This window comes from Papio anubis, chromosome 16, assembly GCF_008728515.1.
Source record: "Papio anubis isolate 15944 chromosome 16, Panubis1.0, whole genome shotgun sequence".
In the NCBI taxonomy this organism is placed as follows: domain Eukaryota; kingdom Metazoa; phylum Chordata; class Mammalia; order Primates; family Cercopithecidae; genus Papio; species Papio anubis.
This window is the reverse complement of record NC_044991.1, coordinates 48,822,470-48,845,575: the sequence shown is the minus strand read 5'-3', so window position 1 is coordinate 48,845,575 and position 23,106 is coordinate 48,822,470. Positions and strand designations below refer to the sequence as shown.

The 23,106-nt window shown below is 41.5% G+C and overlaps 1 protein-coding gene across 1 annotated transcript in view; it reads right to left on the bottom strand.

The window, feature by feature from the left end:
- Nucleotides 1–23,106, bottom strand: part of PAK5 (p21 (RAC1) activated kinase 5) — a 304,085-nt gene that overhangs the window by 3,767 nt on the left and 277,212 nt on the right. The window contains exons 6-9 of the mRNA XM_003905067.2: nt 22,467–22,600; nt 16,603–16,729; nt 3,482–3,607; nt 1,718–1,852 (exon numbers count right to left, since the gene is read on the bottom strand). Coding sequence (XP_003905116.2) covers nt 1,718–1,852; nt 3,482–3,607; nt 16,603–16,729; nt 22,467–22,600 — 522 coding nt within the window. The remainder of the gene's footprint in view (nt 1–1,717; nt 1,853–3,481; nt 3,608–16,602; nt 16,730–22,466; nt 22,601–23,106) is intronic.

Here is a 23,106-nt window from a genome sequence, read left to right as displayed (position 1 = left end):
GTAGCTGGGACTACAGGCACCCACCACCAGGCCTGGCTAATTTTTTGTATTTTTAGTAGAGACGAGGTTTCACTGAATGAGCCAGATGGTCTCGATCTCCTGACCTCATGATCCGCCCACCTCGGCCTCCCAAAGTGCTAGGACTACAGGCGTGAGCCACCACGCCCAGCTGCTTTTCATTATTTAAACTTAGTCCAATCCAGTAAAAATTTCAATCTCTTTTTTTTGTTGTTGTTTATGTTTTTGTAGGTCCACATAACCTATATGAGTGATTCCACTGGGGCTCTTCCCTAAGATTTAGGGGTGAGGAAGGAGGAGATATTACCATTGCAAACAATTCTCCTCCAAAAGGCAGCCACACACTCTCTTTTACTGTCATAAAATAGATAGGAGGAAAGGTGTGTATGGGACCAGTGTTTATAGTAGTAGTCCTACAGAAATGGTCCTCTGAGTGGAAATCTCGCAGCTCCTACAGTGGTGATTCTTGGATGAAGCATCATTATTTTCTGAGCTCGTCCTAACTGGCAATCCTTGGAAAACAGGAAAGACTCTACTGAGTCTCTTACAAGCATTATATTAACCATGACCTTCATTGCCCTGTACAATCTAGCTCCTGCCCATCTCTCCAACAAGGCCTACCTTTTTCCCCTTGCTCACTTTGCTGTGCAATATAGGCCTTCTTTCTTGGCTTAAGGCCTTTCCACTTGATGCTCCCCCTGCCTGGGACCTTTTTCTCCAAGATCTTTACATGGCTTGTACCTTCTTCCTATTCAAGTCCCAGCTTTGTTGATCCCTCCCTAGAAATGGCTTCTTTCACTCTTCAGCTTAAATCAGTGATATGGTTTGGCTCTGTGTCCCCACCCAAATCTCATCTCAAATTGTAATCCTCACATATCAAGGTAGGGACTTGGTAGAAGGTAATTGGGTCATGGGGGCAGTTTCCCCTATGCTATTCTCAAGATAGTGAGGGAATTCTCATGAGAGCTGATAGTTTTATAAGTGTCTGGCATTTCCCCTGTGCTCTCTCTCTCTCTCCTGCACCATGTAAGACATGCCTTGCTTTCCCTTCGCCTTCTGCCATGATTGTAAGTATCCTGAGGCCCCTCCAGCCATGTGGAACTGCGAGTCAATTAAACCTCTTTTATTCGTAAATTACTCAGTCTTGGGTATTTCTTTATAGTAGTGTAAAAACAGACTCACACAACCAGCTTTCAATCCCTTCTCCTGCACACTCCATCACATCACAGTATGTTTTTCTTTCATAGTATGTACCACACTCTGAAATTATTTTATTTGTTTGTTTGTGGTTTATTATCTGTTTCCCCAACTAGAATGCAGAGTCTAGACCCCAGAGTCAGAAAATCTGGGGTCATGCATGGTGACGTCCCAAGCTATTAGATGTCCCCAGCATGTAATAGATGCTGAATGAATGAGTATGGCATAGAGCACCTGATTTACTCTTCTAACCAAACCTTTGGGATAGAGGACAATTGTAACCCATTTTATAGATGAAGAACTCTGGGGTAGGAAAGGCTGAGTCACTTGCCCAGTAAAAGAATAGAAGAACAGAGATTCAAACCTAAGTGACTAGTTCCAAAGCCCATGCCCATAAACCAGGATCTCCCTGCTGGATGTGGTAAGTCAGTCTTAAAAACCAGAGAGAGACGGAAAAATCCAAAAACCATTCTGCACTTCAGCAATAGCTGCTGCTTCTCACCTTGTGTAGGTCCTTCACTCTTGGAGGTAAACTGTCCCGGATCCTCCGCATTGCCTGGAGGGGAGGCTCGTTGAAGTAGGGGGGCTCACCATCGATCATTTCTATCACCATGATCCCAAGGGACCAGATGTCCACCTGTTGGGCACATCCCACTGGTTATCTCGGGCAAGGAGAACATTCTGAAATGTCAAGTGCGTCCACAGAACCCAAGACGCTCATACTCATTCACAAATGAATATGGTATTTGTAACCTCTCAACATTTACAATACAGATTTATAGGCTAAACTGCTGGGTAACTGAGTTTTTGCTAACAACCTTTGCCTTTTATGGACAACTTCAGTGAGGGTTCCACCCTTCAGATATAAATGAATATCTTAACGTTCTAAAGTTTAGCGCTTTAATTTTTACTCTGTAAACTTTAGTAGTTAACTGTCTATTAGGGCAGATGAGAAAATCTTCCAGTTTAATGCTATGAGAATGGAGAAGAAGGTTGTATTTAAACCATAAACAAACAAGAAAGTTTTGACATATTTGTAACAAACTGCAAAGGGCTACCTTGCAGGAAGCAGAATATATTCTGATTCTTTTATTAATTAGATTTAAAAATAGTTCTTTTCTCCCCTACTTGGGGATTTCCTCCCCCTACCTTTTATTATCATTTCAAAACAGCATGCACAAAACCTCGCTTTACAAAAGCATTTTCAGGGATTGGAGAAAAGAAAAGGAAGAGATGACAAGCAATTAGTAAAGAATGGGAAGTCAGGACAATGAGGAGCCATCACTGTGCTATAAACTCCCAGTTCCACTCACTTCCCCGTTAGGGCCTCTTTATACCTCTTATCTGATAAATGTATTGCTATTATCACCCCTTGCAGTGACCTTCACTGAGAATTTATCTCTCAGGACCACAGTGAGAAAAACAAGTTGAGGACTCATCCAAGGTCAAGCAAACAAGAGAAAGAGAAAGATTCTGCCGTAACTTATGCTGATGTCCTTAGTTCATTGCCATGTCTTCTCATGCTTCTCTTCTCCCAGAATCACCATCCACACTACAAAGTGTGGAAACCCTATGGCTAGCCGAAGCATACCCTTTGGCTTCCACCTGTATATAGCCTTATGTGCCTCTGAGCATCCACCCATGCTATTACCTCCCAAGAAGGCCCTTCCTCTACTCCCTCTGACCCTGCATTTTTACACTTCCAGGCCCTACCCCTTAAAAGATTATGAGTGATTATTTTCATTCCAGTGGGAACAGAAATTGTGCCACGTTTTTGACTATGAGTCACATATTATTTTTTTCCTATAAGAAAACACTGTGTAGGTCCTTCACTGTGAGATGTAAACTGTGTTGAAAACAGTTGCTCATTTAAATATCACCTCTGTTTTGTGGTACTTTCTTTGATCCTCTTTCCTTCCTCTGAATCCTCATGCCTGCTCATCTGCATGTCTCCAGTCACTTTGCAAGTTGCATTGCCTTGCTTTGTGTGTGCCTGCTACTGAGAGTGGGATCAGAGTTGGAGTGACTTCCCCACAGTGTCCACTGTAGGACTGCAATAAACAGCCCTTGGATAAATACTGTAGTGATCTACCCCAGGGGTGGGCAGGCTCCCTCCTGCCATAGCCTACATCTGTGCCTCCTCTAGTGAGTGGGGATCCAATGTGGAGTCAAAAGTCATTGTCCCCATCCTGTGGTCACCAACTATCTCAGAACCCTGTGCCTGTCCCAGTCCTGCCACTTCTGACTATGACTGTGACCCCCTTACCTCTGTCCCATAAGGTAGCCTAGAAATCACCTCAGGGGCCATCCAGTAGGGAGTGCCAACCAATGATTTCCTCTTCGGCACCTCTTTGGAAACTTGAGCACAGAAACCAAAATCAGATAACTTGATCTGAAAAGGAAAGGAATGCAACAAACTAGCAATTTTAAAACAATGTCTGCTAGACATGAAAATACAAACATAGAGAGTTTCAAATTTCAAACAAAACAGTCTCATCAACAGGCCTTGGTCATATAAGGGGAGGGACTGTCAGACCCTTTTATTGGAAAGGCATGGTCCATTTTAACAGAGAAACTTCTCCTGGGCCCACCAGGATCAACTTCCAAATGTCTAAATTCCTGCTGCTTACATTCCTTCTATAAAATGATGAAACAAAAACAAAAAACTTTACAAATTAAATACACCAGAAACAACAAATTTGTTACATCCCAAGCCCACAAGTTTAATGTAATATAACAGATGATGCTTTCATATACGTAAATTGCTATTCTCAATGTGAATTTTGAACAAACTGATAAAATTTAGGTTCCTTTGAGTTGAGCACATTCAGATTTCTATGTACCATGAGGCAAATCAAAGAACCATCTCTTTTCTATATTTGAAATATTGCAAGGCCTTTGTTTACTCAGGATGTGGAAATGTCACTTTTAGTATTGGATCACCTTCCCTTTTTGGTTTGACCCTTTGTCCATGACAGTTGAAGCTACCAAGGTGAACATCAATGGAAGTGGAAACATAGGCATAGAAACCGGGTGTCAGCACTTGGTTGTAAGGGGTTTAAGGTGGTCATCCGAAGGGCTCAGTGTATATACATGTTATTTACCTTAGATATCATCGAGGAGAAAAAAAGACTTGGAAATTTCTTTCCCAGAGCTCATGTACTCTTAAGAACATACTGCACAGTTAGGCACCCTACTGGTTTATGAATTCTAGATGACCAGGATTCAGTTTATTTCTGGAAACCTTAATTTCTAGTCATGATGACCTGGTTTGAACTTCAAACAGCCTTATGAAAGAGATATCAAAGAGCCACTTAGAGTTGTTGGTGATAATAGAACACAAAAGAAAACAATGGTTCAGAATGACCATTTGAAGTTAAAAAAATTTTTTAAATCAATAGTACAGTCTCCAAGGTATGAATTCTCTCTTAATTCTCTTCACACCTCCCCGAACTTCCTCTTTCAACCTTTTTTTCCCCTGGCTCTACCTCTGCCATCCACCTCTTAAATATTGGGGTTCCCTAGGGTTCTGGGTTCCTCTCTCACATCTTCTCTTCTTAGATTCTCTTACTGGATACTCTTTTTCTTTCTATGCTTAGTTCAGACCTCTCTCCTGCATTCAAAACCTGTATTTCCAACTAGTGTATATTTCTATATGGATGACCACAAGTACTTCCAAACTCAGCATCCCTCTCTCTGCTCCAAAACCTGACCCCTTTTCCATCAATCCTGTTCTAGTGAATGACACCAACATCCACCAACATCTATCCACGAAAATCATCCTTGACTCTTCTCTCTATCTCGCTCCAAATCTTCCTGGTTAGAGTTTAAAAAAAACTATCTCTGTAGCTTCAGGACCCACGATAGTGCTTTGCCCATGATAGGTTTTCAAAATCAAAATTGTTGCATGAATTGACGAGCCTTAATCATAAGAAGTGAAAGAGGCCTCTGCAAATGAAGAACAAGTGCATTAATATATTATAAAGATCAGGATTCAGCAGGGAGGTCTGAACCAAAGACAAGATTCCCCCTGCCACACATGTTATTATGGTAATTTCCAAACATACAGCAAAGCTGAAAGAATTACAGAGTGAACATCCCTATATGCATGAGTAGATTCTATAATTATTAATGTTTTGCTGTGTGGGCTTTATCATACACCTATCTCTCTCTCCATCCATCTAATCACCTAATTTTTGATGCATTTCAAACTGAATTGCTGACAGCAGTACACCTCACTCCTAATTGAGCATTAACTGGAGTTCAATGTGTGTTTTTTTTTTAACAGTTTAAAAATTTATACAGAGTGAAATGTACACACTTTAGGTTTATCATGCGATGAGTTTTGACCTCCCAGTACTACCAAGATCTGGGCAACACCATTGCTAGGGCACTGATGTGAGGGTCCTTGGGAGATGAGTGGTAGTCAAACCCTTGAAGGGCCATAGCATGAGAAAACAAGACAGTCAAATACGAAATACTGGGCACCCGGGGTGATTGAAATTGAAGCATTACTGGAGACTGAAGAGAAAGATATCAAGAAATCAGAAACAATGGAGAATAAATTGGGAAAGCCAAGGTGGGGATAGCAGCAGCTAGGACACAACAGGGGGATGAAACCAGGTAAGAACTGAGAGTCACTGTTGTGCTCAGCAATGAGGGCATCCCTAGTAGCCTCTAGTTTCAGGTTGAGTCAGGGTGGAATCCAGAGAGTAGTCATGTAGATCTCAGTTGGACTGCTTTTCAAGAAATGAGATGTATTTTACAGATAGAAGACATCCAGCAGTTACAAATGTGGTGAATATGATAATGATGACAATGATAATTATCACTATTCTCTAGAGTGGATTGAATGTCTCCCAGAATTCACATCCATCCAAACCACAGAATGTGATCTTATTTGGAAAAGAGTCTTTGCAGGTCTAATTAGTGAAGGTGAAGTCATACTGGATTGGGGACAGGCCCTAAATCCCATGACTGATATAGAAATAGGAGAGGACACACAGACACATAGATAAGAAGACCACGTGAAGGTAAAGCAGAGACTGGAGGGATGAGTTTACAAGCCAAGCAACACTGAGGATTGCCGCAACCACCAGAAACCAGGAGAAAGGTATATAAAGCTTCTTCCTCAGAGCCTCCAGAAGGAATCAACACTGCCTGCATCTTGATTTTGGACCTCTGGACTCTTGAACCTTGAGAATACATTTCATGCAGAGAGAAGAAAATGCCACTCAATTGGTAGCAATTTGTTATAGCAGTCCTGGGAAACGAATACACTCACTGAGCTCTTACTACCTGCCAGGTAACACTATAAACACTTCACATGTATTATCTCATTTGACTGCTCCCAAGAAACTAACAAGGTAGGAAATATTATTATCTCCATTTTCCAGAGAAGTACGCCAAAACACAGAAGTGCTTAGGCCACTTTGCCAAGGATACAGAGCTAGTAATGGAAAGAGCCAGGATTCAGGAATTTAATCACCACTCTGTACTGAAGAGCAAAGTTACAGGCTGAAAGAAGGGAGTTACTGGAGTGGTAGATGTTGAAGAAAGAGGAGAGAGTGAGGGTAACTGATGATAGGGTTTTTAAAGCATCCCTGTAGGAGCGATGGGACAGGATCCAGGGTCTTGCTATTTAAAGCATCATCTTCATCAATAGCAGCAGCTGCAATGTCACCTGGGAGCTTGTTAGATTTGCAGAACCTCAGGCCCCATCACAAACCTGCTGAAGTCACAGTTTCCACTTTAACAAGATCCCCAGGCCATTGGTGTACATATTATAGTTTGAGTCATAGGAGATCACAGTTCAGCCAAGAAACAGAAGAGGAAGGAGGTCACACGGACAGGTGGGGATGAAGGGGCATTTGTTTGCACAGAGTCTAATCTCTTTAGCATTCTGACAAAAGCCTTAACATTTTCACCACACCGTCTTCCTACTGCTGAGCTAAACACACTACAGTCCACCTGAACAGCTTTTAAAGTCCTCTGTAATCTGGTGCCTTTTCACATAGCCAACCTCATTCCTCATGGCTTTCTGCACACACTAAAACCATTCTTAGGGACCAGGGCTGTTCCTAGAATGTAGGATTTCCAGTGCTAAAACTCAGAAAGTTCTGTGCAAATCAGAAAGAGGTGGTCACCTTACGGTCCATTCCCAACTCTGAGTTTTCGTTGATGATTTTTTCCTTGCATATTCAACTCTTAGGCATACATCAAGGGCTTTATCAAATCTAATATTCTCCAGAACTCTTCTCAGGAGCCCATGTTGATCTCTCTCCTTTCCAAATTCAGAGAATTTGGCAAGCACTCAATCCTGAACTGTTTTCTGGTGCTGATTTTCCGCCTCTAGCTAGAGATGACATTCCTTGGGGACAACAACTCTGCTTTCTGATTGCAGAGCCTTACTGTGTTCCTTAAGAGCTGAGCAAACAAACAGTAGAAACTCAGAAAACACATGCTACTAGATTTATTTTATATTGACACACGTACATAATAGTACACCGGGTGACAGAAGACACACTGAAGCTCTTTCTGAAAACGTCTGAAGCATACTGAAGATAGCTCTTGCTAGAATAAAAGTTGGAACACAGATTAAATGAAAGTAACATTTTGGAAATTATTAATGTGATTTTTTTATTTCCTTCTTCATGATATTCTCACTAATCGTCTTAAGGCCAGTGATTTGGACCAATGGTGGTATGATTTGAATTGGAAGGTATCAGATTATGCCCAAAGAAATGCTGGAGAAAGCTGGTTTAGTAGAGAGGTGATATTCATAATTTCTTAATAAGAATCAATCCCAGAGGACTCAGATCATAGAATTCCACATGTGTATGAAAAAGAGGGTCTCGCAGTCGTGATACCTGGTCCATAATCCTTGGTGCCCTATTACAAGAGGAGTCAATAATGCATAGAAGTAAACATCCTACAGTCCACCCCTTGTAGTCTGCGATAATTTACAGAAGGGGAGAAAGAGGAGTGATGTTGCCTATGTGAGGTCCTGACCTCCTTATGATATACCACTTTTCTTCACTCCAAGCAGATGGTGGTGGGCTTTGGAAATATCTGTGTTGCATATATTCCCATACAAATAAGGGAGAGGAGAAGCCCCACAAGCATGGGTTCAGAGGTCATATTCAAAATATTCAATAACCAGATTAATGTAGGCTAATTGGAACCTAGATAGAAAGTCAAGCAAAGTCCTAAAGTTACCCTGGGAAGGATTACCATTTTTAATGAGGTGAGGAGGGTCTTGGGAAGTGGCTGGAGTGATGGGGGATAGTCTAAGGACTTAAAGCAGTGACTGTCAACCAATTAGCATGAAAAGCTTGCAATATTTTAAAAATGGGTGTAGACATGCTAGTAAAACTGACTGAACACCAGCCTTGGCCACACCCAGTGTGAAAGGAAAATTAAAAACTCAGGACCCCAGTTCACTCTGCCAAGAAGAAAAATTAAACTAAAAGTTGAGTCCTGCGAGAAGCTGCTTTCTGTTTTGTTTCTAAGTAGACAGCTACAGGTCATATGCAAATATCTTCACAGGTAGTGACTCTATGTTCACATTATATTCTGTAAAGTTCCGATTTGCTAAGCATGAGATCAATACATAATTGACAGCTCTCCCACCTGCTCCTTTTCTCTTGCAACAAGTGGATGACCATACCCTCCCTCTTTCCCCTCCAGCCCACGTTTCCCCTTTCCCTCAAATTCATCTTTGGAGAAAGGCACAGACCACAGTTTCTACGAATCCATGTTTTTGTTTTTTGTTTTTCTTCTGGACATGTCCTTAACCTTGGCAAAATAAACTTCTAAATTGATTGACACATGTCTCAGATATTGTTTCATTTTATACCAGCATGTAAAATGTACTCCATGGAGACACGGTACAATAGTGTGGGTGGACATGAGCTTGCGGCAATGCTACTGGCTTCCATGGCCTGTGTGGGATGTGCAGGGGTTCAGAAGTTCCTCTAAATCTCAGTGAGGGAATGGGAAGGGTCTGGCACAAGCCTGTGGTCGGGACAAGGAGGCGGCCTGCAGGGCACCTTTCAACCCATGAGTGAAGAGGTTGTGACTGTGAAGTAGAGCAGAGGCGTGCCCCTGGACAGCCCAGCCACCGATAGGACCAGTCAATCCTGCTACCTGGTCACCAGTCCAGGTAGCAGGAGAGTCCAATGACAGCAAGGCAGGGAGGGGAAAGGACAAGAAGATGCTTCTTATCTCCTTCACCCTGAGGTTCCATGAGCCATGCTTGTCTCTCCTTCACCCGCGTTCCATCTTGGGAATAAGTGGTGGTGGAGAGGAGAGGAGGGAGTAGGTGGTGGTTAAATCTGAAAGGCTGAGTTTATAAAGGTATCATTTATACTTCTCAATAATGTAGTTGAACTTTGATAGACAATGTTCAAATTATTCAAGCCAACTAAATTTAACGCATTGAATTAAAATAGATGTTTTTGAAAAGAATCTAGCCAGTAGGACTCTGTGAAGAAGTCTGGGTTAGTTTTAGGAAATATAGAAACTATAATTGTGGGGGGTGTGTGTGTGTGTGTATTTCCAAAACTAGGGTGTGAGTAAATTTGCAACCCCAATACACAGAGAGTAGAGGAGGAACAAACGTTCCAATCAATTTTGTTTGCCTATAAATTTAAGAAACCTGCATGGTTAAGGAGGTGAATGTATCAGCATTTTGCTATTGGCAGTTTTAAATTTCAACATCTCTAGTGTGGGTTTCTCTTTGCTGACTTGAAAAATATCCAAACCCCTCAAAATCTGGCATCCTAATAACCATCTCCCTGACAAAATGTGAGATGAGCAATTGAAACTCGACACTTGAAAGTGAGGCCTGTTCTTCTGCTGTAGGAGTATAAGTGCTTTTGCATGATTCTTTACTCATCCAAGTACATAAAAGGGACAATTTTCTAAAAGAACATAATTGCACACAACATTTGCCCAAATAAATCTGCAAGTAGATAATGAGAACTCAAGTAATGAGTATAATAAAGCACTGTGGGCAGATCTTAAAAGCAAATCACATAGATGCTAAGCTGAGCCTTACTTTGGGTAGAATTGTGCAACTGGGCTGCTTAGGAAACCACCTTCGTCTCACTAATGCAGTTAGGCTAAGGAACTACCGCTAGTATGTTGTCCGCCCCCTAAAATGAGAAAATGTAGCTTGTTACACAAGGAACTTTAGTTAAGAGCTCAAAGCTGTTATTTAAATGTGAGATCCTATCCATCTCTCATGTGTCCTGGCCAGGAGTCAGGGTCCCCATAAAAGAATGGTGGAGGGTTGGGGGTAGTGAGGGTGGGCAAAAGAGAGTCTATCCACAGGGCAGCTACAGGTTTAAAGACGGAATGTAAAAACCCTTGCTCTGTAAATTGCATGCACTCTAAAGAATTCTGTGCCTGCTCTAGGGTCTTGGCTAATGCAAAAGAGGGCTGCTTGTGTGCCTGGTTTCTGAGTGCTTCCTTATAAGGCAGTGACACTCAATGTACAACGTGTGTAGCATCAGCCTCACCTGAGAGCCTGTTAGAATGCAGCTTCCTGGGTACCATGTAGCCTGAGTGAACCAGAATCTCTGGGGGTGGGGCCCAGGAATCTGTTTCTTGCCAAGCTTTCCAGCAGGTTCTGATGCTCAGTAAAGTTTGAGAACTTTATGGAAAAAGCAGATAACAGTGGCCAGAAAATGTCTTCAGGCATAAAGATGCAGATGGTGGTATTTGGAGGTGAAGCCAATGATCGCTGGAATAGGAAGTTCCAGGAAGATCTGGGCGGGGCACCAACGTCATTTGCTATGGTACAACTCACCGTTCTTATACCACTTCCCTTATCACCATGTGTGAATCCAGGCACAGTGTTGCCAGACCCTTTGATTTTTCAAGGAAGACAGGAATCTGAAATTTTATATGACATCTTCCAAGTTTTGACTTGTGGCAATCAATTTACAGTAAAAAGAAAAAGATCATAAAGATCACTTGTGTGCATCTCTTTTCCATAAACTTATTGGACTTAGTAGGTCATGGGTTTGAATTCCGGCCAATGAATTTGTCAAAAGTCAGTCACTCACTGCTTACTGGCCCCTAAGTAATTCATTTATCAAATGTTGGCCCTAGGCCAAGGAAAGGTCATGATGATTCTACACAACACTTAATTACAAGAGCAGAAGAAATGCCTTCTGACTTAGCATCTACCTTGTACCTGGTATACTTCTGAAGGTTTTACACAAATTACATTATTAATTCCTAAGCCACTCTATGAAATATATTTATTTTCCTCTTTCAAATCCCAAACACCACATTCTCCCTTCTTAACACAAATTAGTGACTCGTTAGATATTATTTATGTCATAGATAATAATTGAATGATTTACTTTTACTTGATAGAAGATAATTTGTCTAGTCTTTTGAGAGGACAGAAAGTATTCATTCTTTTAAACCCAAGCAATTCTCAGTCATTTTTCCTAACTTTTAAAATTTTTTAAAAATTTTTAATTTTTTTTGGAGACAGGGTTCACTTTGTCACTCAGGCTGGAGTGCAGTGGAATGATCTTGGCTCACTGCAGCCTCAAACTCTAGGACCCAAGCAATCCTCCTGCCTCAGCCTCCAAAGTAGCTAGGACTACAGATAAGTGCCACCACATCCAGCTAATTTTTTAGTTTTCTTGTAGAGATGAGATGGGACTTCAATATGTTTCCCAGGTTGGTCTTGAACTCCTGGGCTCAAGCAATCCTCTTGTCTTAGCCTCCCAAAGTGCTGGGATTACAGATGTGAGCCACCATGCCCAGCCAACTTTTAAAATTTTTAAATAATGATAAAACCACAGGAAGTGGCAATGTGCACCCATCTCTCCCTAGCATTAGCATCTTACATGGCTACAGTAAAATATCAACACCAATAAATTGATTAGGTACAATTTATAGAACTTATTCAAATTTCATTAGTTACAAATGAATTCATTGTGTGTGTAGTGTATATAAGTATACTCGGAAATTTTATCACGTGTTGCCAACTAGTCAACTAACCAGGAGGAGGCTAGTTACCTGAAGAGTTACTATGGTGGGCAACTAGAACTTGATCTTGCTGAGAAAGTCTGGGAGACTGTGTAGAACAGTGCAACAGTCATTGTGGTTTTTGCTATTAAAAGTAATGACAATTGATTCTGCACAAACCTACTATAACCACCACCAAAATCAATATACCCAACTTTACCATCAGCACAGGACTCCCTGGTGCTATTCTTTATAGACACATTCCCACAACCCTGAATCCCTGCCAAACACTCATCTGCTGTGTATTTCTATAATTATGTTATTTCATGAATACACACACACACACACACACACATATATATATGGAATCTTAGAGTGTGTTTCCTTTTGAGATTGGTGTTTTCTCACTCAGTGTAATTTTCCTGAGGTTCATCCAAGTTCTAGTGTGTATCAATTGTTTGTTTTTATTGTTGAGTGGTATTCCATGATATATTAATACTGTTTGTTTAACCATTTGCCCTTTGAAGGACATTTAGGTAGTTTCCACTTTGGAGCTATTATGAAGAAAACTGTTATAAACATTTGTGTACATGTTTCTGTGGGAAAATAAGTTTCCGTTTCTCTGGATAAATGCCTAAGAGTGCAAGTGCTGGTCATATGGCAAGTCCATTTTTAATTTTGAAAAAGAAATGCCAAAGTATTTTCCTGAGTGGCTATGCCATTTTAAATTCCTATGAGCAGTGTATGAATGAGTGTTGTTATCACTATTTTTCATTTTGTCATTCTTATATGTGTGCAGTGATAGCTCATTGTAGTTTTAATTTGCATTTCTCAAAGGCTAATGATGTTGAACATCTCCAAACAGGAAGAGAACCTAATAAATCTTGTGTGGCAGACAGTATTTTCCAAAAATGCCAACAATAATTTTGCCCATCCCATGAGCTCTTCTTACAATATGACTTAATTTTTCTCACACTGAGGAGGATTCTATACTCCTCCTCGCTGAATCTGGAAGGGCTTGTGACCATGGTGAAAGTGATGTCATATGATTCTGAGGCTAGGTTATAAAAATGCCATGCACTTCCACCTCGTTTTCTTGGGACACACTCTTGGAACCCAGCTGCCATGCCATGAGGAAGCTCAAGCCACATGGGGAGGCCACGTTGTAAGTGTTCTGGTAACAGCTCCCACTGGCCTGCCTGGACTGACTACCTGACATGTGAGTGAGGATAACTTCCAGATGACTCTGGCCCCAGGCATTACCTAACCACAAGTCAGAGCAGCACTGTTTTCCTGAGCTTAGCCAACTCTTGGATCTGTAAGAGACAATGCTAAAGTGACTGTTGACTTAAGACTCTAAATGTTGAGATGCTTCGTTATAATAGCGATAGATAATTGAAAAAGTGTCTCTACTATATAATGTTGTACACTAATAGACTAGTATAAAAACGTACTCTCAGCCTTTTCTTGGAGTAGCCATACTCCATTTCTGCTCTCTTTTAAAAGAAAAGTTTCCTTTTCCTACAGACACTGGAGAAACCACTGGACCCAATAAGATGCACTGTTCTGAACATGAATGGGTAAACTCTGGACAAAATGGCCAAGAGGCACAAGATCCACTCAACATGCTGTTGCTTCCTTTGTCTGGAATGCTCCTGTTTCTGGCAGCCGCAGGGTCCAGTCCCCCATGTGTCTGCTGTAATGCCACCACATCAGAGGGATCTTCTGATCAGCCTCCATAATAGAGCCCCACCCCTCCCATCACTCCCCATTCTCCTTACTATGCCTAAATTAATCCTAGGACACTTAGTACTTATCAACCCTTGTTTGGTGGGGATTTTGTTTGTTTATTTATCTATTTGTTTATTATCACATTCCCAGCCCACAAATAAGCTTACTAGAGGAAGTGATTTTGCTTTGTTCATCCCTAAGATTTAGAACTGTCTGTTACACGTAGTAGACATTCAGCAAATATTCAGTAAATGAATGAGGGAACAAACCAATAAGGACTAAAAGCACCTACAATGTGCCTATTTATATGAGCTCTTTGCTGGAGGTGTTCGAGACAAAGGTGCAGGAGGTGTTCGAGACAAAGGTTCTGCTCTTGAGAAGGACAACTGAATGATTTAAGAATCTTGTACATTGACGGGAGGGGTGATCTTTAAGTAAGTTGATTAAACAATGACTTCTTATCTTACTCTCATTTTGATACTGGATTTTGATACTGGATATGTTCTTACAGCAAGGAAGCCTGTAACATAAATTTCTAGAAACAAGGAAAGAAAGTCTGGCTTGAAATTGCTCTGGTAGACCATTTTAATGCTTTGCAAATTGCATTCTGACACCGTGGAGCCTTGCATAGGAGCTTTCCTGAGTCTGGACAGGGAGGATTCTTGATCTTTTCTCATAGCTGCCCCACTTATATGGGAGACAGAGAAAAAATGCATGCAGTCTTCTCCCTGTATCCACATCCCTGTGCAACGTGACTTTGCATCTTCTCCTATCAAGAGGGAGAGTCTATATCCCCACCCCTTGAGTATGGTCTTAGATATTCAGTAAATATAATATAAGCAGAAGATTTAAAAGGGCCTACACATCAGGGTTTGCCTCTTTTGGTGCCCTTGGGAACTTTGCCACAGGTACCATGTGAATAAGTCCAGGTGACTCTGGGAGATGAGTGATACTTGGCCCTGTTACCTCCACTGTCCCTGCTGAGAGCCAGCTGACTGCCAAGCAAATGAGTAAGGCCATCAGCATAGGCTGATCACAATGTAAGAGAGAGCTCAGCTGATGTCACATGATGCAGAGATGAGCTGGTGCAGGGACGAGTCGTCCCAGTAGAGTCAGCCCAAACGGTGGCTTACAGATTTGTGAGCAAATAAATGGTGATTGTTTTAAGTCACTTTGAGTGGATGTAGCAAAACCTGACTGATACATGCTACTGTACCCTTCTTTCTTAAGAGAAGCAATGCAATGGTTAGAGCAATGTGAAAAGCAAGTCTTAAAACTCCCCACTAAATACAATCCCAAGTTTGTAAATTGTATATACAGGTACATGGAAATATGGGAAAAATAGGTAATGGGATTAGGAGTGATCGTTGTTTAATCCTCTATACTTTTTTGAGTTTACTAAATTTTCTACAATAATATTTACAATCTTTTTAAAACAACAAGAAAGAAAAGCCAAAGTGCTTGGTTAGTTTCTTCTGGCTGCCCTCTGATCATTCCTGGGCAATTTCTGATATGACATAAACATTTTCCATATGGCAGGGGTTGCTGGGTGTAAAAGAGAGGAACATCAAAGGAATGGTTGGCTCCATTCATGCCAAGGCCACTGCCTCCGGTGGGAGTTTCAGGGGACTCAAAAGAGCCTAAAGGTTTAGAGCTATGCTTTGAAACTCTTCCATTTAACTAAGCCTTCCTTGGAATGTAAACTGGTTATTTCCTTGGCTGTTATATTCCATGCTCTTTCCCCGGGGGTGGCTGATGAGTTTCAGCAGAATCCCTTGCGCAGGTTGCGGTGATATGAAATACAGAAATCTGGGCCTTGAGGTATGCCAGTGTGATAAACATCCACTATTTGTCCTTCCGGATCCATTTTCCTCCGTCCTCTAAGTCTTAGGAAACTAACCTATATTGACTGCATTTTGGCTCCTAGCTAATTCCAGTCAATAGGGAGCATCAGTAGGAAACTAGAAGGAGGAAGAGTGAGGTTGGAGGATTTATTCTCTCAGCTCTCATCCTGCAGGTTCATCTTGGTTTGGCTTCTACCAAAGATCAGAGCTCCCGTCAGGCAGCCCCGAAATCTACAGCAATCTCCATTTCCAGATTCTAGTAGTCAGGACCTCACCTCACCGCTTCAGGCATGGGGTAGTAGGAGTAATGTTCCATTCTAAAGTACTGAACTAATTCTCATACACTATTCCTTATGATTTTTCTATACCTGCCTACGTTTTTGTAAACTGTCCTTTATTACACCATCCTCAAATTACCCAAGTGGAGTTGATCATCTGTTACCTGCAGGGGCTCTGGAAGGTACTGTGGACACTTGTATTCATGTGAATAGGCTGGATGCACCCCTAGAAGAGTCAGCTCTTCTCCTCCAACAAAAATGGATGTGGCAGAAAGGAAAAGAAATAGCCATAGTTTCCATTACTTCCTATACTCATTGTTAAGGAGGCAAATTATCCATCAAAGTCAGGCAATTCTGACTAACAAGGTGACACAGAGGAAGGGATGGTAATTTCTTTTTTGTAAGCCTTCTGGGAAGAGAAGTGGGTGACTTGTGACTCAGAAAAATTAGAGTTACAAAAAAGTGTTTCTAAAAAATTATGCCCATGACAGATAGAGTGACAAGAAAAACTATGAAGGGCCCAAACATGAACATCTTACCCGGCCATCACTTGTCAGGAGGATGGAGTCACTTTTTATGTCCCTGTGAATCACTCCTTGGTTATGAAGGTAGGAGAGAGCTCTCAGAACTGACAGACAGACAGTAGCTATCTGTTCTTCATTCATTCTGGAAAGGAAATAACATTTAAGGAACAAGACAGGTTTAAGAACATCTTTGAAATGCTCAAGAGAGGCAGCTCCCTTGTGCTTTAATGAAACAGTGCACGTGCTCCAGCCCATATCTGAAAAAATCTGCAGACAAGGGAAGGAAGTCTTTGGGATCTGCCTCCCAGAACAAAGGCGCTTGGCACCGAGAATATGACAGGAACCAAATATAAGTGAAAGGAAAGAAATCACTATTTGTCAGCTTTTTGGTTATTCATGCAAATGCACTTCCAGGAACTCTATTTATTTATTTATTTATTTATTTGTTTATTCTTTGAGATGGAGTCTCGCTCTGTCACCCAGGCTGGAGTGCAGTCTTCCTTTTTGACATTCTTTTTTTTTTTTTTTTTTGAGATGGTGTCTTGCTCTGTCGCCCAGCCTAGAGTGCAGTGGCACAATCTCAGCTCACTGCAACCTCTGCCTCCCGGGTCCAAGAGATTCTCCTGCCTCAGTCTCCCAAGTAGCTGGGATTACAGGTGCCCACCATCATGCCCGGCTAATTTTTGTATTTTTAGTAGATGGGGTTTTGTATTTTTAGAGATGCGGTTTCATCATGTTGGCCAGCCTGGTCTTGAACTACTCCTGACCTCAGGTGATCTGCCTGCCTCAGCCTCCCAAAGTGCTAGGATAGGAGCCACTGTGCCAGGCCCCATGAACTCTTAACAGATAATTCCATAGGCATGAACAAGCCTCCAGGTCCCACAGAGACAACACATTGAATAGGTGGATGAAGATTTCAGGCGTGGCCGTTAAATGATCATAAGCAAATCCTTTAACTTCCTTGGGCCTCATTTTCTTCATCTTAGAAATGGGGAGAGCTACAGTTTTCAAGGCTGAGCTCAGGCAAAGTGGTCTTTGCATCTCTAATCCTCCCTCTGGGACCTACCCTGCTTCCTATTCACCCTCTCTCTTCTTCCCCCAAGGAGCTAGAGGTTTTTGTCGCTTCAGGTCCCTTCTCTCAAAAGGAAATTGGACCTAGGAAGTTACTAATAACTAAGTGTGAATGGATAGTATTTTAATAAATGGACCATGGGAATGAGAAAGGAAGTGAAGTATTGGTTATGGCCTCCTATATCTCATCACTGCACTCCTGTGGAGACAGTTTTTCCTTCTTCACAGTTTTAGAGGGGGAGGGGGAGGTCAGGTAACTGCCCAAGGTTGCACAGCTAGGAGATGGCCAGGTCACGATTCAAACCCCACCTCTTTTTTAGTCCAGAACCCACGCTTTCCCACTTTCCCATTTTCCCACACTGCCCTCACCACTCGAATGAATGGATTTTCCTAATGGCTGAAATAGTTCAGCCACTGAGGAATCTAGGTGAGAATTATTTGGATGGCACAGGTTGTTCAGTGCCCTCAAAATGACTCATTTAGGCAGCTGCCTAACTATGTGCAAAACTTCCTCCCTATTCCATGTTAAATAATAAAAGTAAAAGAGGTCCTAAAGCAAACTATCATACAAACAGAGGAGGCTGCCAGGAGAGACAGAGGATATAAATGACCGGAGCCCAAATTTAAGGACAACCTTGTAAAACTCCAGTAACCCCAGGTAAATCTAAGGTCAGCAGAATAAGGAAATGAATGGCTTTGAATTTTCATTTCAGTCTAGCTGATGCTAGAAAATCCTGATGGGATTCAAAAGTAAGGTATAAAGAGGTAGCCAATTAGGAGAATATCAAAGGTATAAAGTTGATGAGTATGAAGAAACACATCCTTCCCTTCAAGAAGGATTTGGCCAGGTGCAGTGGCTCATGCCTGCAATCCTAGCACTTGGGGAGGCTGAGGTGGCAGGATTGCCTGAGGTCAGGAGTTCAAGACCAGCCTGGCCAACATGACGAAACCCTGTCTCTACTAAATATACAAAAAATTAGCTGGGCATGGTGGCCCGTGCTTGTAATCCCAGCTACTTGGGAGGTTGAAACATGAGAATTGCTTGAACCTGGGAGGCGGAGGTTGCAGTGAGCCGAGAGTGCACCACTGCATTCCAGCATGGGCAATAGAATGAGGATCTGTTTCAGAAAAAAAAAAAAAAGGGGGGGGGGGGGCGTTCCACAGCACCAGTCTCATATGAAGGCAGATAAGAAGAAATGTTCTTGCCTGAAACAGAGGAAACTGACAACTTCTGTGTTCTGTGGTATGTTGGTCATTATCCTGAGTGGTTTTCACATGACCATTTTCACATGTGGAAAAACACATTCCTCAGAGGTTTAGAGTATCTGCAGCAGGGACAAGCTCACATATACCTTCAAATTAATTCAGAACCAAGAACCACCATCTTTAATAAAATTATTTTCTCTTGAATTCCATGAAATTTGAGTTACCTGAAGCAGGTATAAAGATTGTTTACAGGTCGACTATACCAAAAATTACTTGAATCTAACCCCTAGTCACTAACAGAAATATCCCATTTGACTGGAACATGTGACAAATACTTCCTAATCCAATGCCTTTGAAATTAACACTGCCAACTGGAGAATGGCTGGTGTATTTCTACTTCTACTTCTTTTGTATAGAAAAAAAGTTTGGCATGGAATAAAAATGCTTCAGTTTTAGAGTAACTTCAAATTCAAATCCTGGCTGTATCAGTTATTAAATGTGTGGTCTTGAGAAGGATACCTTTAAAAATTTTGAGATAGAGCCTTTCTCTGTTGTCCAGGCAGGAGTGTAATGGCGCAATCATAGCTCACTGCAGACTTGAACTTCTGGGTCAAGTGATCCTCCTGTCTTAGCCTCTTGAGTAGCTAGGGCTACAGGGACATGCCACCACACCCGGCTAATTTTTAAAATTTTTTTATAGAGACAAGGTCTCTCAGTTGCCCAGGCTGGTCTCTAACCCCTGCCCTCAAGTGATCCTCCTGCCTTGGTCTCCTGAAGTATTGAGATTTCAGGCATAAGCCACCATGCCTGGCCAATAATAATTTTCCTCTTTGAGTTGTAGCTTCATCACCTGGCAGACAGGTACATCAGCATCTGCCTCATAGAAATATGTGATGGTTACATGATAAATATATAAAAAGCTGGATGGTGCTTGGCACTTTCGTTTCCCTTCTGGAACTCTTTGTTTCCTGGAAGTTAGAAGGATCTTACTTAACAAGATGTTAGATTAGTGCTAACACTTCAGTATGTATAAGAAACACCTGAGCATCTGGCTAGAGCATGGATTCTCATTTGGTTGGTCTGGGGTAGGACCTGAGATTCTGCTTTTCTAACAAGCTTCCAGGTCCTCAGACAGCACTTGGAGTTGCAAGGGGTTACATGTTTTATCAGCCGATCAATAAATCATTCATTAAAGCAGTTATTCAGCATCTACTATTAGAAACTCTCTGAATTATCAGTTTAAGATTTCAAATACCTGCCAGGCGCAGAGGTTTATGCCTGTAATCCCAGCACTTTGGATGGCTGAGGCGGGTGGATCGCGAGGTCAGAAAATCGAGACCATCCTGGCTAACACGGTGAAATCCCGTCTCTACTAAAAATACAAAAAAATTAGCCGGGCGTGGTGGCAGGCGCCTGTAGTCCCAGCTGCTCGGGAGGCTGAGGCAGGAGAATGGCGTGAACCCGGGAGGCGGAGCTTGCAGTGAGCTGAGATCCGGCCACTGCACTCCAGCCTGGGCGACAGAGCGAGACTCCGTCTCAAAAAAAAATAAAATTAAAAAAAAAAAGATTTCGAATACCAAATATTCATGGTGTTCCTTGACACACAATTAATGTTTTGTCTCTGGAGTTAGTGGGTCTTTAAAAGGGAAATTAGTTGACAATCCTGGATGAGAAAATTAGAAAAGACAGAGGATTTTAGGGACACACTCTCTTGAGTGGTTTCCACCGATACAAAATAAGAATGGAAAGGAACCTTGACAAAGGTAGAGCTGGAGACCTGAGTGGCTACATGAAGCTCCGGAAGGCAAGAAAGAAGCGTCTCCCCTGAACATATTTTTATTTTTTGCTTTATATGCGAAAAGCAAAAAATGTATATCATATTTGCCTTAGGCTTAGATCTTTCCAGTATATTTGTTTCTACTATCATTAAGATGATCTTACGTGTTTTTTTGTTGGGCATGTCTTATTGCTACACCAACAAGAGTCTGCCAGCTGAATTGTTGGTGATAAATGTTCAGTGTCTACACTCACAACACTTCATTTTGAGATGGCCTACTCCAGACTGAGAACTGTAGAGTCACGAAACCTCTCGTTTTAGTGGAGAAAAAGCAGCATGTTCTATCCCTCACAGAGTTTCCCAGTACTTTCTTGTTATCTTGCTTTCCACCTATTAGATACCTGGATCCACTTTTGATTCAGGCACCATTTCAATAACAGCAGCTAATACTCAATACCTCTTCCTCATGACAACCCTTTCTTAACTTTTCGGCATTTTATTTACCATCAAAACCAAAGTTAAAGTTTCCCAAATGTAACATGCTATTTTGTATGTCTATTCCACAGAACCTTGCTTCTCCAAGTATGGTCCATGAACCAGCAGTGTTGCCATTGCCTGGAAGTTTGCCATAAATGCAGAGTCTTACACCCCTCTCTATTGAGTCAGGATATGCATTTTGATAAGATCCACAGTGATTTATGTGGACACCGAAATTGAAGAGGCACTGTCCTAGGACATATTCTTTCCTCTGTCTTCAGTGCCCTTTTCCTCCTACTCGCCTTCTTAGTAAACTCCTATTCGTCTCTCAAAATCCATCTCAGATGTCACCTTATATTAAATAGAAATATTTCTTGACTCTTTCTGATAGAGACATTTAGGTATCCTTCTATGCTATATATATATATATATATAAAAATATACACACACACACATATATATATATACATATATATGAGAAATACATTGTAATACCTGTGCAGAATTAGGAAGAGATATATATATATACACACACACACACATATATGTATATATATACACACACATATGTGTATGTATGCATATAAATACATATATATGTATTTCTCATCAATATACATCAATATAGGTCAATATACATCAATATAGATCAATTTACATCAAAATACATCAATATAGGTATTAGAATGTTTTTCTCATCAGTGATGTCCCTGAGGGGATATATCTGAGGCATATACATTTGTATCTTCTGCATCTCTAGCACTTACAAAAGAGCCTGACACATAAAAGGTGCTCAATAAATACTTAATGAAATGGCTGGAACTGGCACATCAGGGAGGTGCTGAAGCAATAGGCTGGTAATTAGCCGTTGTTACTTGCAAGAATATTTTAAAACACAATTGAAGAATTTCTGTGTGCCACGTCGATTCATTATTTTGATACAAAACTTCAAGTGATCCTCTCCCTGTCTCTTCCTTCCCCTGGCATCCTTGGTGGTCTTAGCACGCAGCAATGGTAGGGTAACTCAGGAGAATGAAATTCCGCTTTTAAATCTATATAGCGACAGGAAATTCTATTATTTGTCACTGAAGCTTCATTCTTAGCAGGTTGCTTATTTTAAATCAATGGGTATTAATGCCCTTCTGAAGGCAGGGAGAACGTTAACCGAATGAATGAACTATACATGCCTGATAGCATAATGGGCCCTCCAGGGAATGTGGGGGAAAGGGTAGTCATATTCCCTGACTCCAAAGTGCCCACAATTTATGAAGAGTTCATAGTCACTGAGGCTTTATCCTGGAGAAGAGTAAGAAGCACCTCGAATTATTTGGATAATAAAGAAGCTTACCTGGTGTGAGTCACAATGTCTGTCAAGGCACCACCTTCTAGAAACTCCATGACCACCCAGAGCTCATCGCCAACAAGGTAGCTGTTGTACATGTCAACCACATTGTCATGGTGGTAATCCCGCATGATCACGACCTGGGGGAATGGGAAAGATACTTTTGACTTGTGAAGATGAAGTTGCTTTTTGTTCTCTTGTGGCCACACCTACAACTGTAAGTAAACTGATTGAGAGGTACTGACTGTGGGGAAGTTTATTCAGAAATCTATTATAGACAAAAAGCATCAAGGGTAACTAGTAGAAATAAAAGGAATCAAGGTAGCAAATTTGAGAGAAAATGGCAGGTCACCCTGACATTGGAGAGACACAGAGAGAGAAATGAAAACAAGTAGAACTAAAGCAAGATTTGCATTCACAAGAGGGAGTTTGGTTGACAGTCTGTGGGGATATGATCAGATATCCCTAAGGATCTCCTTTAGAATGCACTGTTCACAGTCCTCTGCTGCTTATCCTAGCAAAGGGTCACCAACTTGTAGTAATTGAGGGAACGAGTCCCACAAGTGAATGAAGTAAACTATCTATTAGAACTGAAGCCACACAAGACCAACTTAATTTCTCCTCAGAAGAAGATATGGGTTGAACC